The following is a 27,452-nucleotide window of genomic DNA, read 5'->3' as shown; positions in this document are numbered from 1 at the left end:
CATAGATATAGTGAAACACATCTGCCAGTGTAGACAGGGGTCACCTGGGCAGGGTTTTAAACCCAAGGCTCCTTCTCCTAGTAGTTCCAAGCCATATGACGTGAAGATTACTTACCAAGATTTTCTTCTCCAGTGGGGACAGCTGACCTGTAGCAATCCTGGGGTCTGTAGACATTTTAGCCCAGGACAATCTGGAAGATAAAAAGGCAGAGGCAGATTGGCTCGTAAGCAGTGTCAGAACATATCTACTCACTTACTGACTGAACCAAAAAACCGAAGTGTTTTGGTCAAGGCCAAGGGCATGTCCCCCCAGAAAGAGAAAACCTGCTAAGAGGCAGGGCTACTCCAGGGCCATATCCTCCATGGGAAACCACTGCATCCCTGTGATGGAGAATTTAATAAGAGCATAAAATCTTCTCATAGAAACAAAAGGCACACATGTCCTGTGGATTCCACGTGAGCCACTCTGAGTCTCGAATCTGGGACTGGGAGAGGGAAGAGACCCGCTCCTTGGCGAGGCGCTGCACAGGCACATCTCCGCTGGACGGCTCAGTGTCCCAGCCGCCCTCTCTGGGGACAGTCCCACACCGCAGGGTCAGGAGTCTGTTCTCTTTCCGCAGTTTCTCCGTCCGGGCCCTCTCCGCCTCTATCAGCACATACAGCATCTCTGCCTTCCAACCTTTTGTTCTGAAACTCTGTTCTCATCTGATTGCCCACCCCTCCACCTGCCGGCCTTACACTGCCGCTCATCCTTCACCCCAGATCCATTATGAGACCATTCCCCATTGAACCCGCTTAGGATAGGAATTTGGGGTGACTTTTTGTAATTGGTCAGGCTGATGGCTACACAAGGCTGCCAACGTTTCATGTGTCATCCCTGGTCTGAATCACTATGAGGTCGTAGTGGAGCCACTGGGGGTGTCTGGCACATCACCTCTGTGCCTCTGTTTGTGTTATTTATGGTAAAGAGCATGGGCTCTGAAGCCTGCCCAAGCTGTTTGAGCCCTAATTCCACGGCTTCTGAGGTGTGTGACTCAGGGCAAGTAGCCATCTCTAAGTCAGGTTCCTCATCTATAAAATGGAGATGTAAGACAAAAACCTGCTTCTCAGGGGTCATAAAGAACAAATGTGGTTTAGATGGAAGAGACTCACACAATGCTTGACATATGGTGAGTCCCTATAAGACGGCAGTCGTCTCTCTTCCACAGGTCAAGCCCTGGCTCTCTAGAAAGTCTTTCTGGATGATTCTATGTAACAGTGATTTTGCCTTCTGAACACTTAACATTTTCTACTTCTACGATTCATTTGAAAACCAATCGGGGTTTACACTGTGACACCCATATTCCTGTATCATTTTTAACATTTTCATGCTGAAATTTAGGCTCTTAAAGGGTGGTAACTACAATTTATATCTACAAACACAATGTGGCTATATTATTGTAATGAATCTGGTATCAAACATTGGATCTCCCTGACCTCTTAGGCACATTCCTGTTTGCCTATAAATACCTTTTTATATTGTTTTAATTTAACTTTTAGGTAACATACATTGCAATGACCCATGTTGATATTTTAAAAATATGACCACCTGACTTATTTCTCCATATACAGAATCTAGCACAGCACCTAACATGAGTATGGGATCCCAAGTGCTCAAAATGATCTGTTGATTGATCATCCCTGTCACATGACATGGGCATCTTCCTCTCTTACATTCCCTGTACTGCCGTATCTCCCTTTTCACTGGGACACTTGCTAGTCTCCCTTAAGGTGTACAAGCACTTCCGTGTCCTGTGCTGGTCCTTGACTCGCACTCTGCCCTCCCAGTACTCGGACTGCATTCTAATATTTGTGCTCCTGATGGTCAGATAATAGTCTGCAACTTTGCAGCCCAGCCTTGGCCTAAAGACTGGGCGTAAGTGCCTCATCAGTGAGGTTGTGCTGGCAAAGGGCCACGCCTCACAACACTGGCACATGAGGACAGTATTCAGCTCACGGTGGTTGGGCACTGAACACTGGTCAAAGTGAAAAGGGAGAGAGAGAGGGGAAGAGCTCATTTCGATGTCCATTTCCAAAGGACACACATAGAAACTGCCTACATAATGGGCTCAGCACCAGACCCCCTTAAGACCACGTGACAGCCAGGTAAGTGAAATTATGGGGCCTGTCTTGTTCAGCAGCTTGCTCCGAGTTTCAATCCCTTCACTACTGTGTGTTTCCATTACTGCAGAAAACGGTGGAGCGGGGCGCCTCCCGAGGAGGGAACCACAGCTCGTCTCCTCCAGAAGGTACAGTGGTGGCTCCACCACTCCATATGTAAAGGACTCGGCACCAGCTTGGCTGGGCTGGTGGGGCTGGGAGGGAAGTAGGACCGCCAACGAGAGGCCGTCCCTTCAGGATCACGAATTTCTACTTTAGACTGTAGGTTACAGACGAATGAAAACAGGTCGGTCTTCTGTGTTTTAACTCACGTATTACGGAAATGTCTACTGTGTACCCAGTGGACGCCGGCAATTCGCAGTTGGCTGGACAGGAGTCGGAGGCCCCGGTGGAGGTGGGTCCCAGACCCGAAGTCAGCCTACGGCATGGGGAAACGCTACCCACGGCCGTGGCCTCACCTGGGAGGCGTGTCAGGACCTGTCCCGCTTCCCCAGATCCACCCGCAGCACCTCCTGCGCCTCAAGAAACCCGCTCACTCCTCCTCGGGCCCAGGGCAGCCCCCGAGGCGGGCGTGCGGGGCTGGAGGCCCCGGGAGCGCAGGAACCTGACGGTCCGGACTCCGAGCTGAGCTTTCATCCTCAGCGCAGCCGCAAGAGGAAAATTCCGGCTCTAGGGCCGCACAGTCCCAAGAAATCAGTATTCGGGAAGGCTCCTTCGTTTTTCAGGGGCAGCGCCCCAACGATTGGTCCAAGAAAACAACTATCCCAGGACTGGATCCTCAGCGGGGGAGCGACCGGAGGCGCAACGCTCATTACCCAGTTTCCCTCCGAACCCGCAGAACCAGGGGGAAGGCAGCGCCCCTGAGTCCTCCGCAGATGTCCTGCTCCGGCTCCGGGAACCTCCGGCCACAGCCGCGCTCACCTATGACGTCACAGCTAATGGCGCCTGCAGCTGGGTCGCGGACAGGCCGGTCGCGGTCGCGCTCACTTATGACGTCACAACCAATGGCGCTCGCCTCGCGTTGCGCGACGCGCTTTGCGCAGTCGCGGTCGGGCGGAGAGGAGGAGGGCTCGGTGGAGGGCACCGGCGAGGCCCGCCCACGTCCAGGGACCGACAGGGAGACCGGCGGGGAGACCGGCCGCTAGCGCGCGCACAGACCCCTACCTCGTGTGGCTCATGGACTCTGGGCGCTCCCGCTCCCACTTCCAGTCGGACCTGGACTTCTGTCCGGACTGCGGCTCCATCCTGCCCCTGCCCGGGGTTGAGGACACGGTCACCTGTATCCGCTGTGGCTTTTCCGTCGACGTGCGAGGTGAGGGGCTGGCGCGCGGCGGCCGGAGCCTGCGGGCGCGGGGAGTGGGGTCAGCGCCCCCTCCCCGCCCATGTCCACAACCCGTTCTCACTGCGCGCAGACTTCGAGCAGAAGGTGGTCAGGACCACGTTTGTGTTCCACAAGGTGGGGACGGCGGTGCCCGTGGCGGCGGACGAGGGGCCTGAGTTCCAGGGGCCCGTGGTAAGTAACCGACGTCGCGGACTGGCCCCACGAGGAGCGCGGGGAGGAAATGCAGGCGTGAGCGCAGAGATCGGGACCCAGATCCCGGAGAGGGAAGCGGGGTGTCTGCAGCAGCAGCGTGTGGTATGAGGACCGTGGGCTCTGGTTCCGGGTGGGCCCCCCAGGACCCCCTGACACGCCCGTGCTGACCCGCCAGGTGGACCGGCGCTGCTCGCGATGCGGCCACGAGGGAATGGCCTACCACACCCGGCAGATGCGCTCAGCCGACGAAGGGCAGACCGTCTTCTACACCTGCACCAGCTGCAGGTGCGTGTCCTGCTGCCTTCTGCCCCTTCTCTGTTCGCTAACCACATTGATGCGCTGATCTGCTCCCTGTGCGGGATAAACCGTTAGTTTCTCTGTTCCCATCCCTTATTTCTGTACAGTTCAGGTAATAGGGGGATTTGTGGGGTTTTATTTTTGAAAATTACATTTCTCTTAGCCTTTTTATAGCCAGTGAACTAACCCTTTTGAGATATGTAAAAGCAAAAGGAAAACTGGAAGGCGAGTATTGCTCGCATGTTTTGTTGGAATTTCCTCTACACTCGAGTTAGTTTTCCTTTTCTGAGCATTAATCGCGTGTGCCTTCAGTCCTTCGTCTTTGGTGTTCTGTAGTTTCACCAGAGTATATCAGGATGTGCTTTCTTTTCTTGATCCTGTGCTGGACTTTCTAAAACAGGATTATTTTCCTCCGTCATCCTTGGAAAATTATTAGCCATTATCTCACTAAATATCGCTTTTACCCCATGTTCTCAACTTTCGCATTCTAGAGCTCTAATCAGTTTATTAAGCCCCCTTCTGTGTTTCATTTTTTCCCATCCCTTTTCTCGTCATGCTGCCTCTGGGTTAATTCTTACAGCCTCCTACAGTTCACTAACTCTGTCTTCAGTTTATTCCAATTATTGTTACTTAAATTTTTTTTTTTGAGTTCTACGTCATTATTTTTCAAATATCTTCTGTCATAATTAATAATTCCCAATTTCTAAATCATACTTTATTTATTTTTAAAATTTTATTTTAGAGCGCAAGTGGGAGAGAGGGGGGCAGAGGGACAGAGGGAATCTCAAGCAGGCTCCATGCTCAGCGCAGAGCCCAATACAGGGCTTGATCCCATGACCCTGAGATCATGCCCTCAGCCGAAATCAAGAGTCAGATGCTCCAGTTAATACGTCCCGCTTTTGATTTCGGCTTAGGTCATGATCTCAGGGTTCCAGACTTCCAGCCCCATGTTGGGATCTGTGTGCAGAGCCTGCTTATGATTCTCTCTGTCTGCCCCTCCCCCGCCTTGCTCTCTCTCAAACTAAACAAATAAACTTAAAAGAAGAGATGCTCCACCGATTGAACCACCCAACCTTAGGAAGTGCTCCTAAGATTTTATTTTTAAGTGAGCTCTACACCCAATATGGGGCTCAAACTCAGAACCCTGAGATCAAGAGTGACATGCACCTGGAATCAGCTAGCCAGGTGCCCCATTTGTTAACTTTTTTTTTTTTTTTAGTTGTTTATTTTTGAAAGAGAGAGTGTGAGCAGAGGAGGGGCAGAGAGGGAGGGAGACAGAGTCCCAAGCAGGCTCCACGCTGTCAACTGAGCCTGATGCTCAACCGACTGAGCCACCCAGGTGTCCCTCCTCCTTTGATCTTTTAATTGAATGTCTTGTCTTATGCTGGAGCCTCTTCTTTTGCTCAAATATAATGACTCCTTTCTTTCTCCATAGGTTTCAGGAGAAAGAAGACTCTTGATTTTTTTTTCTGGGCGACTCAGCGATCCCTCCCTCTTCTCTTCCTTGGAAGGTGACGGATATTGGGTTCTTAGATCCCTTGTCCATCCTAGGTGCAATGGTTTGCTCCCATAGGACATTATTATGTGTCATTGTCCCCAGAGTACACTTACTCTATTTTTCCTTATTAAAGTTATATTTTTTTATATAAGCCAGACATCTGTATGTTATTTATAGTATGTCTTGTTCTGACAGGAATTTAAATGAACTTACAGAGATATATTTGTTCTTTCAGTGAGTATATGAGCTACGAAAAATAATATAAATTAGAACAAGAAAGAAAAAAAAAGAGCCAAGAATGGGACTAATATAAAAAAGTAATTATAAGTCTTCCATCACTAAATGTATTTGGTTCCTGAGTTTAGGGAAACAAATGTAGGAGTTGGGAGAGTGGGATATTCAACAGGTAACTTAACCAAATCTCTTGACATGTGAATTTGGACAACAAAACATCTGTTACCAAGGGACACCAGTATGTACTTGGTACCAATGGACACTTTGAAAATTGTTTTGTTATTGCCCTTGAGATAAATGTAATACATATTCATCGTAATCATATATAGAGAGGCAAAAAGAAAAGAGTATTTTTTTTGTGAATCCCACTGCACAGAGATACTGTCTTTTTTAATGGGCTTTACTATACATGCTGAGTTGTATCTTGATTTTTATCAGTTTGAACCAAAAACTTGTAGTCCAAACACAACATATTCAGATTTACTCTGGAAATCTGTATTTTTGCATTCCTTGGCTTAAAGGATGATCAAAGGGTGATAGTAACCATGATTACCTTGTAATTGTGTGGCCTTTATATGTTCAGGGCTCTCAAACTTACCCTGTCTTGTTGTTTTTAATTTTTTTTTTTAAGTTTATTTTTGAGAGAGAAACAGTGTGACTAGGGGAGGGGCAGAGAGAGGGAGACACAGAATCAGAAGCAGGCTCCAGGCTCCGAGCTATCAGCACAGAGCCCAATTTGAGGCTCAAACTCACCAACCATGAGATCATGACCTGAGCCGAAGTCAGACACTTAGCCGACTGAGCCACCCAGGTGCCCCTACCCTGTCTTGTTTGACCCCCATAGCAAGTTGGAGGGATGTGCAGGGCAGACTTTACTGTGCATCTGAACTTTCCCACCCCACTTCTGAAATCTGAAACAAATCTGTTTTATCTACCCCATTTTAAGCCTCCCCTGGCCCATAACACCAACTGGGTAAGGTCCAAGTTTCTGAGCAACATACAGGACCTCCTGCATAAGCGCACCTACCTGCCAAGCCTCACCTGATAACTCCTCTTACATCCCAAGCAACGCAAAACTGCGTTTTCTTCAGCGCACACACTGAATTTGTAAACAGCTCTCTACCAAACAAAAAGCCATTTGCCGCCTTCCAGTTCCTTTTACCCCTCTTTGCTTCCTTAGCAACATGCACCTGTTTCTATCATCACACAAACTTACGACCATTTCTGTGCTTGATCGTACTCCCCTCCACCCCAGAGAGCGTGCTGGCAAGAAGTAAGTAAATTCAGTTTCACAGAAGAGATTAGTATCTTTCAGTGTCTAAGATGTTAGTCCTACAGCTTCCCCATCAGGGCTTTCCCATCAGGCTGGGAGCTGTAAGGCCGAACACAGAGCCAGCAACAATCCCAGTTGAAGGCCCCATTAAGGACCTTGCCCCAACACCTGCACACACAGGGCGACCGCCAGAACCCATTCTTTTATTTACTTTATTTTTTAAGGTTTATTTATATTGAGAGAGAAGTTCACACAAGGTCTGCACTGTGAGTGCGGAGCCCCACGAAGGACTCCTCCATCCCACGATCCTGGGATCATGACCCAACTGGTAATCAAGGGTCTGGTGCTCCAGGACTGAGCCACTCAGGTGCCCCCCACCCCACAACCCATTCGTGATCGAGTGCTTCTGCCTGCTCCTGGGGCCCAATTCTCCATTTCCAGAGTCAAGGAAACGGAAGACCGGCTCAGGCGGGTGGTTACTGCCGCCAGGACAGATGTTCTCGCCTGCACCTGCACCCCCATCCCGTACCCCCAACCCCACTGCACCGGGCAGCATCCGCACCCACTGCACCGGGGGCCGCACCCCTATCCCGCATCCCCACACCCGCGCTGCGGCGCCACACGGGCTCTGCCCTTCCGGACCGCCCCTCCTGGCGCTACTGGGCAGCGCTTGCGCCCCGCCGCCCACGCGCCACACCCGCAGTGACGCCTCTTCCGCCAAGTCAGTGGTTCCTGCTGGCGGCGCCTGCGCACTGTCACGTTACGGCGGAACTAATCCGGCGACGCCTGCGCTTAGACGCGTGCAGTGCCGTGGAAGGGAGAAGGGGAACTACGGAGTGCGTCACACCCGGAAGCAGCGGGCCGGAAGTGGGGTTGGACAGGTTCTCCCCAGGGGTGGGGAAACGGAGGCCCAGGAGGAGGGGGAAAAAAGAAGGTGGAGGATCCTGGCTGCCACCCTGAGTCCGGCCCGGCCCGCTTAGAACCCTGAGACACAGAGAAAAGGAAGGGCGTGTCGTCCCCCTTCCTCCCCTCCTCCCTGTCCTCAGCCTTAGCCATGGCCGAGGCAGGGGCCGGGCTGAGTGAGACCGTCACTGAGACAACGGTTACCGTGACAACCGAGCCCGTGAGAAAGGCGGGAGGGGGGGGGCGGTGATACCGGGAGGGAGGGGATAGGGATGTGGGCCGAGTGGGGTCGGATACCTGGGCCGGGGACAGTCGCCAGTACTGGGGCTTTGGGCAGCGACAGAGATGCTGCCGGAGGCTACTCAGGCGACACGTGACAGAGAGTTAGAGTCGGGGCGCAGGAGCTGCTGCGCGCGGGCGGGGCTGGAGACCCAGGGACCGGAGCTCGGGGTGTCGGGTTGGGGGGTGCGGGGGGAACGAAGGGCTCCATGCGAAGGCTTGGCTGCAGGCAGGCTGGCCGCCAGCACAGCTGCCAGCACGTGTTTGTGCAAGGGGAGGGCGTGAAGGGAGGTGCAGGGGTCGCGGGAAGGAGAAGGGCGAGATGGGAGGACTGTTGACAAATAGAGACACAAGTAGCCTGCCTGCAAGAACGGGTTGAGTTGCTTTCAGAAAGAGAGGGTGTAGTCGTTACCCCCGGGTTATGGGGGGACGCGTGGGTGCGAGGGGGTAGGTAGGTAAGAAGAGGGGAGCGCCGGGCTTGAGGATGGGAGAGATCAGGACGTGGTTCTTTCTCTATGGGAGTCAAGGGTTAGGTACTGGGGACTGAGGAGATCGTGCTCAGGTACTAATACCACCGAGGAGGATTTGGGGAGGAAGATGGAGAAACAGCGAGGATTATGTTTTCCTTTGAAGACTTGCTGGGACCTTCCCTAGGTTAGGAACTGTGTCTTCCCCACGTCCTAGCAGTTGTCACAACCCCCCAAGGGTCTCCTTGAGGTCAGAGACCTGCTCCAGTTGCCCTTTCCCTGCACTCAGCTCGTCTGTTGGTCTGTCTGGGGCACTGACTGAACCGGGCCCCCGGGAGGGAGCTGGGCAGGTCAGGAGGAGGGAGCTAGCTGTGTCTGTCCGTCCTTCTTAACCTTCCAGGAGAACCGGAGCCTGACCATCAAACTACGGAAGCGGAAGCCAGAGAAGAAGGTAGAATGGACGAGTGACACTGTGGACAACGAGCACATGGGACGCCGCTCATCAAAGTGTGAGTGTTTCCCTCTTCCATCTGCTCACACCTGCCCACACCTGCCCCCAGGCCTGTCTGCCACCTGCTCACACCTGCCCCCAGGCCTGTCTGCCACCTGCTCACACCTGCCCCCAGGCCTGTTGCTGCCACCTTCTCATACCGGCTCACACCTGCCCACAGGCCTGTCTGCCACCTGCTCACACCTGCCCACAGGCCTGTCTGCCACCTGCTCATACCTGCCCCCAGGTCTGTCTGCCACCTGCTCACACCTGCCCCCAGGCCTGTCTGCCACCTGCTCACACCTGCCCCCAGGCCTGTCTGCCACGTGCTCACACCTGCCCCCAGGCCTGTCTGCCACCTGCTCACACCTGCCCCCAGGCCTGTCTGCCACCTGCTCACACCTGCCCCCAGGTCTGTCTGCCACCTGCTCACACCTGCCCCCAGGCCTGTCTGCCACCTGCTCACACCTGCCCCCAGGCCTGTCTGCCACCTGCTCACACCTGCCCCCAGGCCTGTCTGCCACCTGCTCACACCTGCCCCCAGGCCTGTTGCTGCCACCTTCTCATACCGGCTCACACCTGCCCACAGGCCTGTCTGCCACCTGCTCACACCTGCCCCCAGGCCTGTTGCTGCCACCTTCTCATACCGGCTCACACCTGCCCACAGGCCTGTCTGCCACCTGCTCACACCTGCCCCCAGGCCTGTCTGCCACCTGCTCACACCTGCCCCCAGGCCTGTTGCTGCCACCTTCTCATACCGGCTCACACCTGCCCCCAGGCCTGTTGCTGCCACCTTCTCATACCGGCTCACACCTGCCCACAGGTCTGTCTGCCACCTGCTCACACCTGCCCCCAGGCCTGTCTGCCACCTGCTCACACCTGCCCCCAGGCCTGTTGCTGCCACCTTCTCATACCGGCTCACACCTGCCCCCAGGCCTGTTGCTGCCACCTTCTCATACCGGCTCACACCTGCCCACAGGCCTGTCTGCCACCTGCTCACACCTGCCCCCAGGCCTGTCTGCCACCTGCTCACACCTGCCCCCAGGCCTGTTGCTGCCACCTTCTCATACCGGCTCACACCTGCCCCCAGGCCTGTTGCTGCCACCTTCTCATACCGGCTCACACCTGCCCACAGGCCTGTCTGCCACCTGCTCATACCTGCCCCCAGGCCTGTTGCTGCCACCTTCTCATACCGGCTCACACCTGCCCACAGACCTGTCTGCCACCTGCTCACACCTGCCCAGGGGCCTGTCACTGCCACCTGCTCACACCTGCCCCCAGGTCTGTCTGCCACCTGCTCACACCTGCCCCCAGGCCTGTTGCTGCCACCTTCTCATACCGGCTCACACCTGCCCACAGGCCTGTCTGCCACCTGCTCACACCTGCCCCCAGGCCTGTTGCTGCCACCTTCTCATACCGGCTCACACCTGCCCACAGGCCTGTCTGCCACCTGCTCACACCTGCCCCCAGGCCTGTTGCTGCCACCTTCTCATACCGGCTCACACCTGCCCACAGACCTGTCTGCCACCTGCTCACACCTGCCCACAGGCCTGTCTGCCACCTGCTCATACCTGCCCCCAGGTCTGTCTGCCACCTGCTCACACCTGCCCCCAGGCCTGTTGCTGCCACCTTCTCATACCGGCTCACATCTGCCCACAGACCTGTCTGCCACCTGCCCACACCTGCCCCCAGGCCTGTTGCTGCCACCTTCTCATACCGGCTCACACCTGCCCCCAGGCCTGTTGCTGCCACCTTCTCATACCGGCTCACACCTGCCCACAGGCCTGTCTGCCACCTGCTCACACCTGCCCCCAGGCCTGTTGCTGCCACCTTCTCATACCGGCTCACCCCTGCCCACAGGCCTGTCTGCCACCTGCTCACACCTGCCCCCAGGCCTGTTGCTGCCACCTTCTCATACCGGCTCACACCTGCCCACAGACCTGTCTGCCACCTGCTCACACCTGCCCAGGGGCCTGTCACTGCCACCTGCTCACACCTGCCCCCAGGTCTGTCTGCCACCTGCTCACACCTGCCCCCAGGTCTGTCTGCCACCTGCTCACACCTGCCCCCAGGCCTGTTGCTGCCACCTTCTCATACCGGCTCACACCTGCCCACAGGCCTGTCTGCCACCTGCTCACACATGCCCCCAGGCCTGTCTGCCACCTGCTCACACCTGCCCCCAGGCCTGTTGCTGCCACCTTCTCATACCGGCTCACACCTGCCCACAGGCCTGTCTGCCACCTGCTCACACCTGCCCCCAGGCCTGTCTGCCACCTGCTCACACCTGCCCCCAGGCCTGTCTGCCACCTGCTCACACCTGCCCCCAGGCCTGTTGCTGCCACCTTCTCATACCGGCTCACACCTGCCCACAGGCCTGTCTGCCACCTGCTCACACCTGCCCCCAGGCCTGTTGCTGCCACCTTCTCATACCGGCTCACACCTGCCCACAGGCCTGTCTGCCACCTGCTCACACATGCCCACAGGCCCATCTGCCACCTTCTCACACCTGCCCACAGCCTGTCACTGTGTACTTCTCACACCTGTTCACACCTGCCCAGGGGCCTGTCACTGCCTCGGTGATTCCAGGCATCGGGGACATGAGGCTAAGACTGGAGGAAAAGGGAGGGAGGGCTTGTCCTGGGACAGACCAGGGCCTGAAATCAGGAGGCATCAGCGGCCAGAAGCGGGGCTTTAGACCCTCGCCAACACGAGGAGGGTTTGGGGGCCTGAGTCCCCGGGGGTGGGCCTGGGGAAGCTGGGTCTTGGCATGGTGGAAGCAGTTGTTACTGAGATCTGGTGGGTGAGGAACTGACTGTATCTTAACTTTTGTCCCTTTTTTACTGGGATCCTCCCTCCAAATCCAGGCTGCTGTATTTATGAGAAACCTCGGGCCTTTGGCGAGAGCTCCACTGAGAGCGATGAGGAAGAAGAAGAGGGCTGTGGTCATACACACTGTGTACGGGGCCACCGCAAGGGACGGCGTCGTGCAACCCCAGGACCGAGCCCCAGCACCCCTCCCCAGCCTCCTGACCCCTCCCAGCCTCCTCCAGGGCCAATGCAGCACTAAATTCCTCTCTGCCCCCCCATTCCTGTGTCTGTCTGGCCCTGAATGTATTCATGTGGCTACTTGGGGACTAAACCCATGGTTTGACCCCTTCTCCAGCCCCCTCCTGCCCTCTCCTCTGCCTGACGGAGGGAGGAGGAGAGGAGGGTGAACAGAGATCCTGAAATTCTGACTTGCTGCTATTCCAGAACCCAGGCTTCTGGGTTCTCCCAGCCCTCATTTCTCCTTTCGGTCCTCATCCTCTGCTCTCCTGGGATCCAGGCGTCTTGGTTCCAGTCTCTTCCTTTTGTTCTCACTGCCAAACTGCCTGTCCTGGGATCCAGGTCTCTTGGCCCCTTGCATTCTCTATTTGAGTCCCAAACACTTAAATTGGGTTTTCAGCAGTCCCAGCTTTCACTGCCAGGGTCCCAGTTAGATTCCGGGCAATCTTGCCCTAGCTATGCTTGTTAATCCTGGCTTGGAGCTCTTCCAGTAATGTATTTATATAAGCCTGTGGGATGTGTGGGCTCCCAACCCTACCCCCTCATGCCCTCCAGAGGGGCTGGGAGAGAGAGAGGTCTTTGCTTTATCACCTTTAATGGAAAAGGACATAGTGATGGCCTCTCCTCACCCTTCTCACGTGATACAGGATCTGACAAAGTTGGCTTGGGGATTGGCCACTTAGAGCCAGCCTTCTCCTGCATCTTGTGGCTTCAGAGACAGATCCAGCTTTGTCCCAGGGACCTGGGTCCCTGGGAGAGGAAGCGAAAGGGAGGGAGCAAAGAGATGGGGATACGTCCCCTACACTACACTCTTACCCCTTCCTTCCTAGGCTTTAATGTTTCTGCCAGCCCAGATGCCCAGCTCCCAGCCCTCCCCACTCCTTACTGGGATCTTGAGATCATTTCCTAGGCCTCTTGCCATGCACAGTTGCAGAGATGAGTCAAATCATACCACCACTGAGATCTCATTTATTGCCACAGATGCACAAAATAAATAACCCAACATCTCAAAAAGTGTTAAATATGGGCCCATTTATACATATGGGGAGAGATGAGATGCTGTGTACAGGGATGGTTTTGGGGTGTTTGGGCCAACACCCCCTGCTGAGGAGAGGAAAGGGAGGTAGCAGCCTTGGCTTACTGTGTGTGCAGGGGGAGTTAGGAAGGTTCCTAACGGGACAAGGCTGTGAGCAAAGGAAGCAGTCACCATGGAGTAGAGCTGGCCTGCCCCCTCCCCAGCACGGCATTGAGCTCCATGGAGGACCCTGAGACCCAGGCCAGAGTCTGGTGAATAAACCCCAGATTGGGCAGGGAAGTCGGAACCCTGGCCCGAGGAGAAGGCACTGGGCCCTCTGAGACCAGCAGAGGCAGGGGTGGGAGGGGAACGCTTGGCTAGCGGGGCCTCTGCGTAATGGACACCACCGTTGCCCAGTATTGGGGGGCAGGGCCTGTTCACCAGCTCAGGTCCAGGGTAGCAGGCAGCCGTGGAGAGGCAGGTGGCAAGCGTCCCAGAGGGAGGGGCAGGAAGCCAGAGGCCAGCCAAGATCTTCCTGCTTGGGAGAAAAGAGACAGTGTGGCTGGGTGGGGGTCTGTGTGGACGCGGCGGCCCCCCGGCACAGGCAGGGGGAGGGGGCTCAGCCCTCTGCCGGCACGATGCGCAGCGGGGCGCGGGCGTCACGCGTGCAGAGCAGCGGGAAGACGCGCTGCCCCAGCGGCCCGGGCGCCTGGAAGGCGAAGAGCAGGTCGAGCGAGCGCCCGTCGTAGAAGGCCACTCGGCCGCGCTCCCAGTCCACGTCCACGCGGATGCGCCGCGGCGGGGGCCCCGCGCCGCCCACCGGGGTGGGCTCGGGCTCCGTGAGCGCCCACAGGCGGCCGGCGCGGCCCTCCACGGCCCACACGGCCCCCGCCGGGCACAGCCCCACGCGGCCCTTGCGCCGCACCGACTCGCCGGCCGCGCCCACGGCGTAGCGGGCTTCGCCGCTGTCCTGGTCCCCGTCCTCCTGGTCCCCGGCGGCGGCCGCGGTCTCCACCTCCCAGCAGTGCCGGCCAGCCCCGAAGCCCTGCGCGCCCAGCACCGCCGGGAGCTGGTCGAAGCGCGCGGGGCCGTCGGGGGGCGCGGGCGTCCCCGGCGGGGCCAGCTGGACGCTGCGGCGGTCCGCTGAGATGAGCAGCTGGCGGTGTGCGGTGCCCGGGTCCAGGGTCAGGTCGGCTGCGGAGGGGAAGAGGGGGGCCGGGTCAGGTTCTGCGCAGCAGAGGGCACCAAAGAGGCCTCCCAACTGCTCCAGAGGCAGCTGTGGGGCCAGAGCGGGAGGAGACAACCGCCGCAGGGACGGGCCGCTTCCGTAGAACCGTCCTGGAGAAGCCCTGGCCAGCCTGGCGAAGGCGGCACAGGGCGGAGATCATGGAGAGGCTGCTTGGGTTGGGGGCCGGGAGAAGAGTGGGGCTGACCCAACTTCCAGGGAGGAGTGAGGACCGATACCGCATCTACTGTGGTGGTGGTGGGGCGTGGGAGCTGGGTCAGCAGGATGCGGAAGGAAGGTGGCCCTGAGGAGGAGGACTGGCAGGGGGTGCTGGGACCCCAGGCAAAAGTGGGAGTGGCCTGGGGCAGAGGAGGAGAGAGAAACAATCCCGGCCCTGTGTGTATGGTTTACTTTTGAGGAAAGTTTTCTGGATTGGGGTGCTAGAAGTATCCTGGGTTGTGGGGGATGGTAGGTAACAGGAGGGTGGGACACCTTTCCTGGCAGGTTGTTTTTTTTTTTTTTTTTTAAAGAGTTCTTTTGTAGGTAATGTCTACACCCTATGTGGGGCTAGAGCTCACAACCGGAAGATCAAGAGTTGCATGCTCAAAAAAAAGAGCCGGGGGGGGGGGGGGCGCCTGGTTGATGGCTCAGTCAGTTGAGTGGCTGATTCTTGATTTCAGCTTAGGTCATGATCCCAGGGTCGTGGGATCAAGCCCTGTATCCGTCAGGCTCTGCACTGAATGTGGAGCCTGCTTGAGGTTTATTCTCTCTCTCTTCCCCTCTACCCCTCCCCCCCAAAAACTGAAAACAAAACAAAAAAAAAAAGAGTTGCATGCTCTATCAACTGAGCCAGACAGGTTCCTCTTTGGCTGGCAGCTTTGGTAGCAAGCCAGGAGTCCCCCCACCCCCCGGGGGGCTGCAGAGAAGGTCCAGAGCCCCAGGGGCAGAAACAGAGCAAGAGTGGTGGAAGCAGCTGACTTTCCAGGGTCGCGACAGATAAGAGGGGGGAATTGCTGGAATATGAAGAACTGAGGATTGACGTTGAGGGTCGAATTATGTTCCTCCCGAAAAGAAATGTTGTAGACTCTCAGGACCTCAGAATGTGAACTTAGTTGGAAACAGAGTCTTTACAGAGGTAATTAAGTTAAAACGAGGTCATTAGGGCAGGCCCTGGCCCAATGTGACTGGTGTCTTTACAAAAAGAGCAAGTTTGGACCCAGAGATGGATGAGCACAGACGGAAAACAATGAGAAGACAACAGAGAGGACATCTGAGGGGGAAGGCTGGGAGAGAGGCAGGGCCGTGGAAGGAGCCCATCCCACCAACACCAGCCTCGACTCCCAGAGCTGACACGGTGGGTTTCTGTGGTCCAGCCCCTCAGCGTGTGCTGCTTAGTGCTGCCTCAGGGAAGTCCCACAGACCCCAGAAGAGACTCGATCTTGTCTGAGAGGGAAGACTGTCACTCAGTGCATCCCTCCCTCCCCCCTTACCCGTCAGTCTGTGCAGCATGTTTTTGACCACTGGATAATCTTCGGGGACGTCGTCGTCTGAGTTAGATGACTTGGGTGTTGGGGCGTCAAGTCTGGACAGATGAGGGAGAAGGGTCAGGAAGTCCGTAGACACCCTCTGCCCTCTGACGCCCCCACCCCGACCTCACTGACATCTCTGGGGCCCGGAAAAGCTGTGTGTGAGTGAGGACAGAGAGGTGAGCCCATGGAAAAGGTGACGGATGTGGCAGCTGGTGGTAGAAAGGAAGGAGCAGTAAAGCGGAACTCACCTCCTCCATGTCTTCCTCGTGTCCTGGGATGGGCAGAAGAGAACATGGATGTGAGCTCTGGGCTTCGTCCTTGGGCAGCCCTCCCTATCCGCCCCTCCCTCAGGTAGCTGGGACTCGGTTGGTGAGCCCCGGCACCTCTCACAGTGACCCCTTCACCCCTGGGCTCCCCCTTTCCTCAGTCTTCCCTTGTCCTTTCATGGCCCTCCTTCCTCTCCATCACCACCCACCGCCCTCCTCCCCTTCCCCAGCTTCATCCACACCTGGGACTTGCCCCCTTCACCCTTCAGAGTCCCCGGCCTCATTCTGTGTCTCCTAATCTACCTTCCTGAGGGTGTCCCTCTCCTTCATCACTCTGACCAAACCCCCGAGCCCTGGGGCCAAGAGTTGGTGTATAAAAGCCTTGTAATAAAGCTGCTTCCCCTGTTGCCATAAAAGCCCAGTGGCGTTTATTGGGCCCTTGGCTTTGTGTCTCTACCCTGGCCTAGGCGGCAGCTGGACTCCAATGTGTCCCAGGAGGCCCAGCAGCTCGGGACACCGCGCTGGATGCCCTCCAAACACCAGGAACTCCCCTCCTCCCTCACTGTCCAGTGGGGATGACTGGAGCTGCCCAGTGTGGTGGCGAAGGGAGGGGCAATTTGCCTAATCACGCCAATTACACCTGGACTAATTAGGTCTATGTAGACTTCAAAGTGTGGAAGCAAGACCTGAGACCGGCTAGGCTGCTGGGGAGAAGCCAGTCAGGAGTCCCGGACGCCTGGGGGTCGGGCAGGGAGTAGGGGCAGGGAAGGTTAGGGTTAGGGCTAGGGTTAGGGTTGGGGGGGGGGGGCCGGCCGGAGGCCGGGCTGCAGGCTCACGGGCCCCGCCTCCGCCGTCGCCTCTCCGGGCCAGGGGCTCTGGGAGGAGAGGAGCAGGACGCTCACCAACAGCACGGCGAACGCTGCCCTGCCTCCACTGATGGCCCCTCGCCGCCCTCCTCTCTGCTCCGGCTTCTCGCGTCCCGCCCCCCCCCCCCCACCAGACCCCGCCTTCCCCCTCCCTCCCGCGTCCTCCCCCAGGTTGGTTCCGACACCCACCGTCCCCCTCCCAAGACCCCGCCGTCCCCCACGCGCCCTCCCCAGGCTGTTTCCCACCCCCGCCGTCTCCCCCCAGACACCGCCGTCCCCCTCCCCCGAGACCCCGCCGTCCCCCTCCCAAGACCCCGCCGTCCCCCTCGCGCCCTCCCTCAGGCTGTTTCCCACCCCCGCTGTCCCCCCAGACCTCACAGTCCCCCTCCCTCAGACCCCGCCCCCTCCGCACTTCCCGCGCTCCGCGTTCAGTCTCCTTTCCTCTGCGTGCCTGAGACCCGCTCCCCTCTTGCTCCCCCACGTTCTGCTGTCACCCCGCCCCGTTCCTCGGCCCCCACAGCCCCAGGGCGCGCCCCCGGCCCCGCCTCACCTCTCCGCGCGGGTCCAGGCAGCCCATGGTGGGGATGCGGCCCCCCCTGCGCCTCCCCGCGCGGGCGCCCGCCTCGGCCAGCTTGTCGCGCAGTCCCCGGCTGATGCGCACCTCCACCGCCAGCCGCACGTTAGACCTCAGGCTGCGGCGGGGGCACGGCTGGCCGCAGCTGGGGCAGGCGGGGGCGGGCGCCGGGTCGCCGGCGGCCGGAGGGGCGCCCCAGCGGCGGGCCAGGCACGCGCGGCAGAAGCTGTGCTCGCACGCCAGCAGCACCGGGTCCTCGAAGGGGCCCCCGCACAGCGGGCACGTCGCCAGCTGCTCCAGACGCTGCACCAGCCCCGGGCCCAGCTCGGGCGCCTCCATGGGAAGCGCGACCCCCGCCCGCGGGCCGCGCCTGCTGCGAGCCGAGCGCGGGGCCCTGTCCCCGCCCGGCGCATGAACCTTCGGGCGCGCTGTGGCCCCTCTCCGAGCAGTGGCGGCCTCCGCCGCCCTCCCCGCCGCGCCAGGCTTTATAGGGAGGAGGAGGCCCCCGCGGCAGGTAAACACCGGGCCTTGCGCAACAGCTCACCTGGTTCTCCAGCTTCCCAGCTCGGGTCTGGGGGAGGAGGGCGGGGGACGCGTGCGCCCAGGTCCTAGGGGCGAGCAGGTGCTCGGGAGGGGGCGCTCTGGGGGCAAGTCCGCACCGTGGGGGCGGGGGTCGCCTCCTTGTCACCTCTCCGGCGCCCCAATCTCACCTCCGCCCCGGGCCTGTGCTCAGCCGGTGGGCAGAGCGCCCGGGCTCGCTTTCGGCGTGTGCGCCCACATCGCCGGGGTGTGAGTCACTCCAGGCGGCCGGCACACCCACTTCCCCGGAGTTGGAGGCGGGAGCGAGGATCCAGGCCTCGGTCTGGTGTGTGCTGTCACTCCTGGTGAGTCTTTCCTTTCCTCCCTGCTTGCTGCCTTACCTATTAAGGGCTTAAGAACCATCTGAAGCTGTGGGGTAAGGGAGTGGGGAGCAGGCGCCCCCGCTCAGGTCTCCGGGAGTCAGTTCTACGTCTGGCTGGGCCTCCCCTACTACTACTCTCTCCCCACCTGTCTCTAGTTCTTTCTCTCAGTTTTTCCCGGTGTGGGTTTTTATTTCCACTTTTCACCCTTCTTTGGGGTGTACCTAGGGTTCATCTATTTCAAGTCTCTTGGTAAACAGCGGCCCAGAGAGGTGGCCTTGCCAAGGTCACAAAGGCCGGGAATAAGCAGAAGTGGGGCCGTAGCCAGCCCTGATCTGTGCCCTAGGTGTGACGCCCCACTGCCTCTGTTTTATTTGAGATCCCCAAAACCTCCCCTCTGCTTTCCAAAATCTTCCCTCTGATCTTTCCTCTCCCTCCCCTCTCATCCATCTCCTGGCTCTTCCCTCCTCTCTCTTCCCACGCCCTCCACCTGCTAGTTCCTCTGCTGCTCTCACGGGAGGCCTGTCTGTCTGCCTGCCCTGCAGGGTTTGTGGGGAAGTAAACATCTGTCCACGAGTGTGCTCGCACACACTGTTGTACAGACCTGTCTGCTCACCCATCACGTCCAAGTTCCCCACGGACAGAGGCGTTCACATAATGCAGAGGCCACAGATGTACCCAGTCTCAGACACACTGAATACCACTGGGGTGGACACCGAGGGTTTCTCAGGGACACAGAGACGTACTCAAAGAAAACACGCAAAGAGACGCTGTCATTAGTTTCATTGTCAATAAGAACAATGCGGCAGCCGTAGGTCTTTGGGGAGCAGCAGCTCTAAGACAAACATAATAAAGATCGGGCAGCCCTTGAGGCACCCTTCTCCCCACCTCTGCTCCACACTTACCGGGGAGACACTCAAATTGGACACCGTGATAAACCCTCACAAATAAACACATGTGTATTTATCTTGGAACAAAGCTCTCAGCTCAGTGCTCATAAGACCTACAGCTACAGATACGACCCAAACCTGTTTTGTAAAACGGGCTTTCATGCTGTGGAAGATGGAGTCACAGTCCCCCAAGATGTCCGCGTCTTAATTCCTGGAACCTGTAAATCTGTTACCTTCCAGGGCAAAGGGGAATTAAGTTTGCAGATGGACTTAGGGTTGCTGATCACTTGGGTTCGAAACAGGGAGATTTCTCTAGATTATCCACAGGGGTTCAAGGTCCACAACATCCTTAAAGGCAGAGGACAGAAGCAGGAGAGAACAACCAGCGAGAGACGTGTGAGAAGCACTCAGCCTAACACTGTTGACTTTGAACACTGAGGAAAGGGCTGCATGTAGAGGAAGCGGACGGCCCCTTGGAGCCGGAAAAGGAAGGCAATGGACTCCAGGAGGCCTCCAGTCCTGCTGATGGCTTGATTTTCTCCCAGTAGGACCCACTTTCGACTTCTGAACTGCAGGACTGTGAGGTAAGGGTGCGCGGTTTGCGTTTGTGATCATTTGTTACGGCAGGCTCTGCTTCCCCTGTCCCACAAATCTCTGACCCTTTGGGACTCTCTGCACCTGTTTGTTTTCGCCCCTTCAATCTGTCACATGTTCTGGAGTTCCCTGTGTCTCTTGGTGTTCTTGTCCATTCTCTTTCTGTCTTCCTTCGGATCGCTTCATCTTGGTTCCATCCCCACCTCAGGGCCTTTCAGACATTGGGTCCTTTCCAGATCTGGGCCTGGAGAGGTGGGGAAATGGCACGCGAGTGTGTTCAGAGAGCTGGCGTTCACAGCGCAAGTGCCTGCTGCGGCCTGCAAGGTCTGCTCTGCAGTTCTGTTCATGTCCACGTGAGAATGATCTGGGCAGCTTTTAGGTTCCCGATGTCCAGGAGACACAGCAGGTCAACTGTACAGAATCTCTGTGGATGGGGGGGAGGAGGCAGGCATCAGGAGTTTTGAAAGCTTTCCAGGAGATCCCAATGTTTAGGCACGTGGTGACCCCACAGTGTGACCTGATGAGGGTGAAGTGTGCAGATGGACCTACCCTCCCCAAATCAGCCCCCATTTCGCTGTGCTAGACGCAGGGCTCACGTTGTTTGCTCCCTGAGATACGCGGGCTGATCTCCCCGCCAGGTGTGTGCACTTGCTCGGGCCCCACTTCCTCCAGAGCTGGACGAGGCTGTGTCTGTCTTGTCATCCAGGGCTCAAGCCACATGGAACACTTCAAGAGAGGATGTCTTTCCCCATTGTATCTCAAGTTGCTTTCCTCATCTTTACCCAGATGTACTGTCTTTGTGGTATTTATCACCATCTGAAATGGTCTGCTTATCTGTTTCGAGCTGTTTCTGTCCAATAGAAGGTAGTTTTATAGGAACAGGAACCTAGCCTTTATTATGTTCACCATGCTTTCCCTGAACCTGGAATGGTGCCTGGCACTCAGCAGGTCTCAATAAATAGAGAGTAGAACCTTGACTACGAGTATCTTGTTCTGCAAGACAAGCAAACATTTCTGATAAGTTTTAACTTGATAAACGAGCGATGTCTTGCAATACAAGTAGTACGAGATGTGGAATGTCACATGATCAACACTGAGCCAATGTTCTCTCTCTCTCTCTCCCTCTCCCTCCCCTCCCCAGGTTGTGGGTGATCGTCTCCCATGCTCGGATGCTCAGTCTCAGGCCGAGGTGTTTGGCAGAAATCAGTGATTTTTCAGCACGTTGGAAGGTGCCCGTAACTGGCACTAGTGTATTTTTTGTTACTTCCAAGCACCTGTGGACAGTCCTTTGCTTTTCCAGAAAAGTGAGCTTAGGAATGCTTTGCTTCATTCTAGGTCAGGCTGCCTGCAGATGTAGACCCTTTCCTCTGCTGCCTCGACGCCAGTTACATTAAATACAGTATATGACAAGAGTTTATCGACACTGCACTGTAGTCAACATCCCTGCGAGTGTATACAATGGCCCCCATGCAGAGAAAGATTCCATTGAGCCAACAGGTGGCAGTGATTCTGTCAGTGATAGTGAAAGTCTTTCTACACAAGAACCCTCCTCTCTCTTGCCTCCCTCACACCAGCCGTGAAAGTTTTCAAAGGGAAGTGCAGGTTAATTTGTCTATTTTTCTTTATATTTTCTTGATTTTTTTTGTATTATATTACAATATTGTAATCATTTTTATATGAATGATGGGTTGTGGAACGAATCACCTGAGGTTCCATTATTTCTTATGGGGAAATTAACTTTGATATGCAAGTGTTTGGATTACAAGCATAATTGTGAACAAATTATACTCGCAAACCAAGGTTTTACTGTATACCCAGCCATTGAACTGCCTGCCGCCCCTTGGGCAAATTGAAGTGTCTTCTGGCAGACTCTGCTTAGACCTTCTAAATGTGCACAATATTCTTCTCCTTGGTCAGTAATCATTGCACACTGGCAGGGGCCAGGCATGGTGCTGGGGGACACCCACATAGTATGTGGCATGGCATTCAGCCTGTGCTCCGGAAGCTCATGGTCTAGTCATCCCATGCCTTCTAGAAACAAATGTCAGGGACTCCTGCTAACAGTGCTTCTGCTCAGCCTCTATCCGGTGCTCCCCGTGAGCCCACACCTAGTGGCTCCCAGACATATAGTGCAGGGGTGGACATTTGGAGACGAGCATTGCCGGGAAATGTCTCACTTCTCAAGGCTTTCTCCCTCCCCTGCCAGAATCCCTAACGACTCTGCCCGAACCCTCTGATCCCTGTTCTGGGCTCATTCTACCTCCAGAGAGCTACATGGGTGGAGGTGACCCTTGGTATGTGCTGGGTTGGCTTTGTGGGCCGACTGACCGCGACTGGATCCTGCCTCCCTCATACCAGTCCCCACCCCTTTCCAGCTGCTTCCAGGAGGTCTCCCCTCTCACTGTGGAAAGTGAGAACCTACACTGGGAGGTGGTGGAGGTGGGGCAGGCCTTAGCCCATCTGCTACTTTCTTTCTCTTCTGCTTCTTTCTCATTTCGTTTATTCTTCAGCCTGGCTCTCCTCCATTTCCATGACATCCCCATCCCGTCAAAGAGTTCACAAGTCTTTAGGAGGTGTTAAGGCGGAGAGAGGTGTTTGGGAGGTGGAGGACCAGACAGTCCAGGTCTTTGCCCTCAGGGAATGTGACAAGGCAGATGAAGCTTTGTCCCTCATCCACCAGAATCCACCACTGCCGAGTTGGGGAGTGTGACGGTGCACAAAGGTGTACCCATCATCCACCCAGAGCTGTCATTACTGAGTTGTAAAGGTGGACTGAGGATTATGTTGACAGATTGTAGGATGAGTGGGAATGATTTCAGGAAGGCCTCCTGGAGGCCGTGACTTGTAAACAAAGGGCAGGTTGGGTTGAGTGGGAAAGAAATGGAAAAGCCTGAACCAAAATCCTGAAGCATCTTTGGGGAGAAAACTGGAGAAAGAGATCTCAGGGGATAAGAAGCCTAATTAAGGCAGCGCAGTTCTTTCTCAGGCCTCACTCACTGTGCCCTGTTGCCCAAGACTTCCTTCAATGTCGGTTGCTTCTGTAAGGACTTGTGTTTTTTGTTTTTTTGTTTTTTTTAAAGACTCTGCTGTTTACAATGTGCAGCCGTCCCAAGAATTGCTGCACATACTCTGGGGAGACTGCCCTGATGGGGAGGGGGCTCGAGGCAGACAGAGGATGAAGATTCCAGCAGATCAACCTGATACTCATGGACATGACCCCGGTTGCAAGGCCGTCACCCTCCCAGCCCGCGCTCTGTAGCAGCTTGGGGCTGAGAGGATGACTCAGATTCCTGGGGTTAAGGATTTGCTTTCAGGTAGAGCTGCTGAAATTCAGACCCACTGCCTCCTCCCCTGTGTTCTTTCCCTGAGGCGTCATGTCCTCTCTTCTGAGACTTGATTTTCTCTATCCTGTTCCCCTCCTTGAAGCCCCTGCTCAGGGCTAATGGTGCCTGTTGGGGGGGTGGTTCCTCCCTCACCTTTATCCTGGATGCTCATTTGTTCTCTGTCCTTCTGACCACCCCTCCCCCCACACACACACAGCAATGTCACTTTATCCACCCTTTAAACTGCCCTGCAACATTCCATACTCATTCTTCCCTCCAGTGTGTCCCCAGACCTCCTCATCCCGCCGCCCCCCCCCCCGCCCCCAACAGAGTCCCCTTAGGGGCCATGCATTTGCTCCTGCATTCAGGTGGGCTCCCAGCAAGCACTTGCCGAGTCCAGCACTGTGCTGGGAACTCTGGTACAGGGTGAGCAGACCGGCCATGGTCCCTTGTCCTCTGGCAAATTAGATTCTGTTGGGAAAGACTAACCATAAGCAAGTAAACAAATAAATGAACAAGATAATTATAGATGTGATAAGTGCTTTGAAGAATATAAAGCGGGTAATATAAGAGGAATTAAGTGGAGGAGGTGTGCACGACTTTGACAGGGTGTTAGAAAATGCTTCTCTGAGGGGTGATGTGTGAGCCAAGCTCTGGGTGGTGAGAGGGAGCCCCCAGGCTGGGGGGCAGGGGGACAGTTCTTAATGCTCTGGGTGTGACCAGTGGTGTGGTAGGAGGTGCACAGGCCCTGACAGGTGACAGGCACTGGGCTGTGTTCTAAGAGCCAGGATTACAGGGTCGGTCTGTGCATTCACAGACCCAGCAGCCTTCACCTCCCTTCCTGCTGTAAGTCTGGTCCTCCTCTGCCCCCTCACATTCGGGATGAGAATCCGTTTCCATGTCCACCCCCCGCAGCGAGAACGAGCCTTCCAAACAGATGATTTCCTATGCTGTGCCGGGCACCAGATGCAGCTAACTGGCTTCTGTTCTCACACTTTGAGGTCACAGAATCCCAGATGGGTAGAGCGTTAGAACTGACAGGGACGTTATCACCACGTAGCCTAACGCTTACATTGCAGATGAGAAAACTGGGGTCCACAGGGGTGACTGTGCTCATCCAGGGTAGCTGGGGTGCGAGCGGGCCAGCCCTTCTAGTCCCCATCCCTCAAGAGTGCAGGAAGGTTGCTGCCTGCCTCTTCTACACTCATTTCAAATAAAGAGGTGCTCACTGACCACTCTTGTATGTTCAGGGTGAGGCCCTGCTTGACCAGGAGTAGAAGGAGCGAATGATGAGGTCCAGGCACACTAGCACTGATGTATGACAATCAGCATGACGGCCACAGCCTGTGGACAGCAAGAGAGACACCAGACAGTCATGTGCATGTCCACACAGTGCCGTGAAGGGAGCTGCAGGTGCTGAGGACCAGGTCAGGGAGCAGAAACTACTCTCTGTCTGGTCTGGTCGGTGGCAAGGGATTCAATACAAGGAACCATGTGGTAAGAGAATCATGGAAAGGCCTGGAAGGTCACAAGGCTCTAGCTGGACTCTTGGTTTCAAGGTCAGTCAGAAGCATTCCCAGAAGCACTGCCCCCACTCCCACGTGTCTGCTGGAGCTCGGTCACCTCATCTGCTATAGGAGGGGGGCCTCCCTCACTCTTGCCTCTTGAATCTCATACAACTACATCCAACTGGGGAAACCCTAGCTGCAAAAGTTTCTGAGAAGTAGAGTTTGTTTTACTTTCCAACCTCTCCAAATAGAAGGGGAGGGACATCATTCCACATATCTAGAGTTGCCAGATAAAATATGGGACGTCCAGGGGCGCCTGGGTGACTCAGTTAAATGTCCGATTTCAGCTCAAGTCATGATCTCGCAGTCCCTAAGTTCGAGCCCTGCATCAGGCTCTGTGTTGACAGCTCAGAGTCTGGAGCCTGCTTTGGATTCTGTGTCTCCCTCTCTCTGCCCCTCCCCTGCTCATGCTCTGTCTCTCTCTGTCGCAAAAATAAATAAAAACATTAATATATATATGGGATGTCCAGCTAAATATGAATTTCAGATAAACAATGAATTCTCTTAGCATCAATATCTCCCAAATACTGTATGGGGAATACTTATACTAAAAAATGATTGATTATTTATCTGGGATTTAGATTTAAGTAGATGTCTTATGTTTCTGTTTGCTGAATCTGGTGAGCCCACAAAGACCTGGCACAGGGCTCTGGTTTAGATGGGGGTGTTGAGGAAGGCCTCTCTGGGGAGCCAACGTTCAAGAGGAGACCGGAGAGATGAATAGAAGTTCATCAGGCACAGAGAGGAGGGAAGGGCATTCCAGGGGCAGAGAACAGCTTTACAAAGACTCTGAGGAAAGGGCCAGTGGGGGCCGATTTAAGGAAAGCTGGTATATGGTGAGCTGCAGGTGAAGGTAGTGCCAGTAGATGAAGACTCAGGCAGAGACCAGACCACACAGGGTCTCCAGTTAGAAGGAGCTGAATGAGACAGGTGTGGAATAAGAGTGACCCAGGGCCTCTGCAAGCCAGTGGTGGCCCCCAGAGTCTTGTGGGTTGGTTGTCCTGAAGAAAGAATGTGCTCCAATGATCTAGGTGACAGGCGGTGACCCTGGTAAGGAGCAGGCCAGGTTCAAGTGTTTTGTAGATGGAAGCACCATCCTGGTCACTGGGGTTCAGGGGAATCAAGGGTGAGTTCCTGGCTCTGGGAATGGACTAGGTTCATGCAAAGTGAGCTTTGGGTGTTGACATGGGACTGCAGAAGAGGAGGCCAGGACAGAGGGACACCAGGGCACCTCCTCTGGGTCTCTCTATAGAACACCCCCTCCCCTGCACTTACCTGCTTGGTCCTTCTCTCCCTCCCTAGGTGTCCGCGCCTCCACCTTATCTGCTTTCCTATTCTTGCTCTCCCTCTGCTTGTCCTCATCCCATTTCCTGGACAGAATCAAGCTCAGTCAGTGCGGTGGATGGAGTGTAGAAGCCAGAAACGGAAAGCTTTCCCACAGCCCTGTGGTCCACAGTTTCCCAGCGGACAGGTAAGCCATTAAATCTCTTCCTGGTTCCAGGAAGGACTAAGGCTGGACTCAGGCAGCCAGGGAGGTTGGAGACATCCTCTAGCAGATGGGAAACCCATCAGTCCAGACCCCTCATTTTGGATCTTTGCCCATTGTGACTAAACTAGGTAAGATCCTGCCCAGTGTGGAGGAACACACACCCTATGCAGAAACAGTGGGATTTCCAAGATTTGACTCACTTCTTGTCAGTTTTGTGATTATAGAGTGGAGACATTTATATTGATGTCAGAGACTTGTTTTGATGATCAAAGGAAATCATTTGTATTCATTTATTCAACAGATATTTATGAAGCCTCGGCAATGTTTCAGAGACTGTGTTGGGAGCTGGGGCCTCAGAGAGGATGAGGCAGACAAGAATGTGCCCTCATAGGGATTCCATTCTGATGGGGAAGACAGGTCGATAAAAATGGGAAATGCCTGACAGGAAGCTGGGAAGGAAGGGAGGGAGTAGTGTGTAGGTGGGTCTGGGTTACAGTTTCAGCGGGTGGTATTTGAGCAAGGATTTGAGGAAGGTGAAGGGATTGGCCAGGCACTAGGAGAAAAGTGGTGCTGATTGAGGGAGAGGTGGGGCAAAGGGCCTGAGGCAACTCTGTCGTGGGTGGGATGTAGCCTGAAGGCCTGGTGGCTGGAGCTGGAAGGAGGGATCCCTGGGGCCGGGTGGGGGTGGGGGGGGTGGGGTTGGGGGGGGGTGGGCAGGGTCTCGAGGACTCTGGCTCCAGGGGAGGCGAGCCTGGCTCAGGAGGCAGATGGCAGGAAGAGGCAGCTGGTGTGGGTGGAGGCAGAGGGGCAGGAGGTGGGATGTGGGAGCAGGGAAGGGCCCCTTGACTGAGGGCACTGCCGGGGCGGTGTGGTGGGTCGTCGGGGGTCAAGTGTGAACTGTCAGCGCCCAGTAAACACGTGCCATCGTGAGCCAAGGAAGACCAGTCTTCACCGCCTCTTCATTCTTGGGTCTCACTAACCACTCCCGAAGCGTGTGTGACAGTGTCACAAGGAAGAGACTGGGCCAGAGGGTG

General features: G+C 55.9%; 3 protein-coding genes and 1 long non-coding RNA gene across 6 annotated transcripts; 3 read left to right on the top strand and 1 right to left on the bottom strand.

Annotated features, from left to right (window-relative positions):
- The first annotated feature begins 3,179 nt into the window (after window positions 1-3,179).
- POLR1H (RNA polymerase I subunit H) lies at window positions 3,180-5,640 on the top strand. Its single transcript, XM_042985410.1, has 4 exons — window positions 3,180-3,472; window positions 3,573-3,673; window positions 3,870-3,979; window positions 5,427-5,640. The coding sequence occupies exons 1-4, from the start codon at window positions 3,337-3,339 to the stop codon at window positions 5,449-5,451; spliced, it is 372 nt and encodes a 123-aa protein (XP_042841344.1). The 5' UTR covers window positions 3,180-3,336; the 3' UTR covers window positions 5,452-5,640.
- Window positions 5,641-7,806: 2,166 nt separating this feature from the next.
- On the top strand, window positions 7,807-12,368 carry PPP1R11 (protein phosphatase 1 regulatory inhibitor subunit 11). Its single transcript, XM_007094051.2, has 3 exons — window positions 7,807-8,119; window positions 9,046-9,154; window positions 12,000-12,368. Exons 1-3 carry the CDS (start codon window positions 8,051-8,053, stop codon window positions 12,200-12,202), a joined length of 381 nt encoding a protein of 126 aa, XP_007094113.2. The 5' UTR covers window positions 7,807-8,050; the 3' UTR covers window positions 12,203-12,368.
- A 795-nt stretch (window positions 12,369-13,163) lies between these two features.
- On the bottom strand, window positions 13,164-18,126 carry RNF39 (ring finger protein 39). Its single transcript, XM_042985409.1, has 4 exons — window positions 17,632-18,126; window positions 16,198-16,220; window positions 15,911-16,002; window positions 13,164-14,389 (listed from the first exon to the last, which is right to left on the bottom strand). The coding sequence occupies exons 1-4, from the start codon at window positions 17,992-17,994 to the stop codon at window positions 13,815-13,817; spliced, it is 1,053 nt and encodes a 350-aa protein (XP_042841343.1). The 5' UTR covers window positions 17,995-18,126; the 3' UTR covers window positions 13,164-13,814.
- A 78-nt stretch (window positions 18,127-18,204) lies between these two features.
- Window positions 18,205-27,075, top strand: LOC107180725. 3 transcript variants are annotated; one of them, XR_006217410.1, is made up of 4 exons: window positions 18,205-18,539; window positions 19,800-20,028; window positions 26,232-26,400; window positions 26,720-27,075. It is a non-coding gene; the product is annotated as an uncharacterized LOC107180725 (long non-coding RNA). The 3 variants fall into 3 exon arrangements; XR_006217411.1 differs by having other exon boundaries at window positions 19,772-20,028; XR_001511480.2 differs by having other exon boundaries at window positions 19,761-20,028.
- The last annotated feature ends 377 nt before the right edge of the window (window positions 27,076-27,452 follow it).

Source organism: Panthera tigris, chromosome B2 (assembly GCF_018350195.1).
Source record: "Panthera tigris isolate Pti1 chromosome B2, P.tigris_Pti1_mat1.1, whole genome shotgun sequence".
Taxonomy (NCBI): domain Eukaryota; kingdom Metazoa; phylum Chordata; class Mammalia; order Carnivora; family Felidae; genus Panthera; species Panthera tigris.
The sequence above is the reverse complement of the archived record's forward strand: the minus strand, read 5'-3'. Positions and strand labels throughout refer to the sequence as shown.

What these genes read in the sequence shown, in the direction of transcription:
- POLR1H (XM_042985410.1), top strand. Translation starts at nt 3,337, where the DNA reads ATGGACTCTGGGCGCTCCCGCTCCCACTTCCAGTCGGACCTGGACTTC. An exon ending in CTTTTCCGTCGACGTGCGAG is followed by an intron (nt 3,473 to 3,572) that starts GTGAGGGGCTGG and finishes CACTGCGCGCAG; the next exon opens with ACTTCGAGCAGAAGGTGGTC. An exon ending in CTGAGTTCCAGGGGCCCGTG is followed by an intron (nt 3,674 to 3,869) that starts GTAAGTAACCGA and finishes CTGACCCGCCAG; the next exon opens with GTGGACCGGCGCTGCTCGCG.
- PPP1R11 (XM_007094051.2), top strand. Translation starts at nt 8,051, where the DNA reads ATGGCCGAGGCAGGGGCCGGGCTGAGTGAGACCGTCACTGAGACAACG. An exon ending in TTACCGTGACAACCGAGCCC is followed by an intron (nt 8,120 to 9,045) that starts GTGAGAAAGGCG and finishes TTAACCTTCCAG; the next exon opens with GAGAACCGGAGCCTGACCAT. An exon ending in GGGACGCCGCTCATCAAAGT is followed by an intron (nt 9,155 to 11,999) that starts GTGAGTGTTTCC and finishes CTCCAAATCCAG; the next exon opens with GCTGCTGTATTTATGAGAAA.
- RNF39 (XM_042985409.1), bottom strand. Translation starts at nt 17,994, where the DNA reads ATGGAGGCGCCCGAGCTGGGCCCGGGGCTGGTGCAGCGTCTGGAGCAG. An exon ending in GCCTGGACCCGCGCGGAGAG is followed by an intron (nt 16,221 to 17,631) that starts GTGAGGCGGGGC and finishes TGCCCATCCCAG; the next exon opens with GACACGAGGAAGACATGGAG. An exon ending in CATGCTGCACAGACTGACGG is followed by an intron (nt 14,390 to 15,910) that starts GTAAGGGGGGAG and finishes TCCCCTCCGCAG; the next exon opens with CCGACCTGACCCTGGACCCG.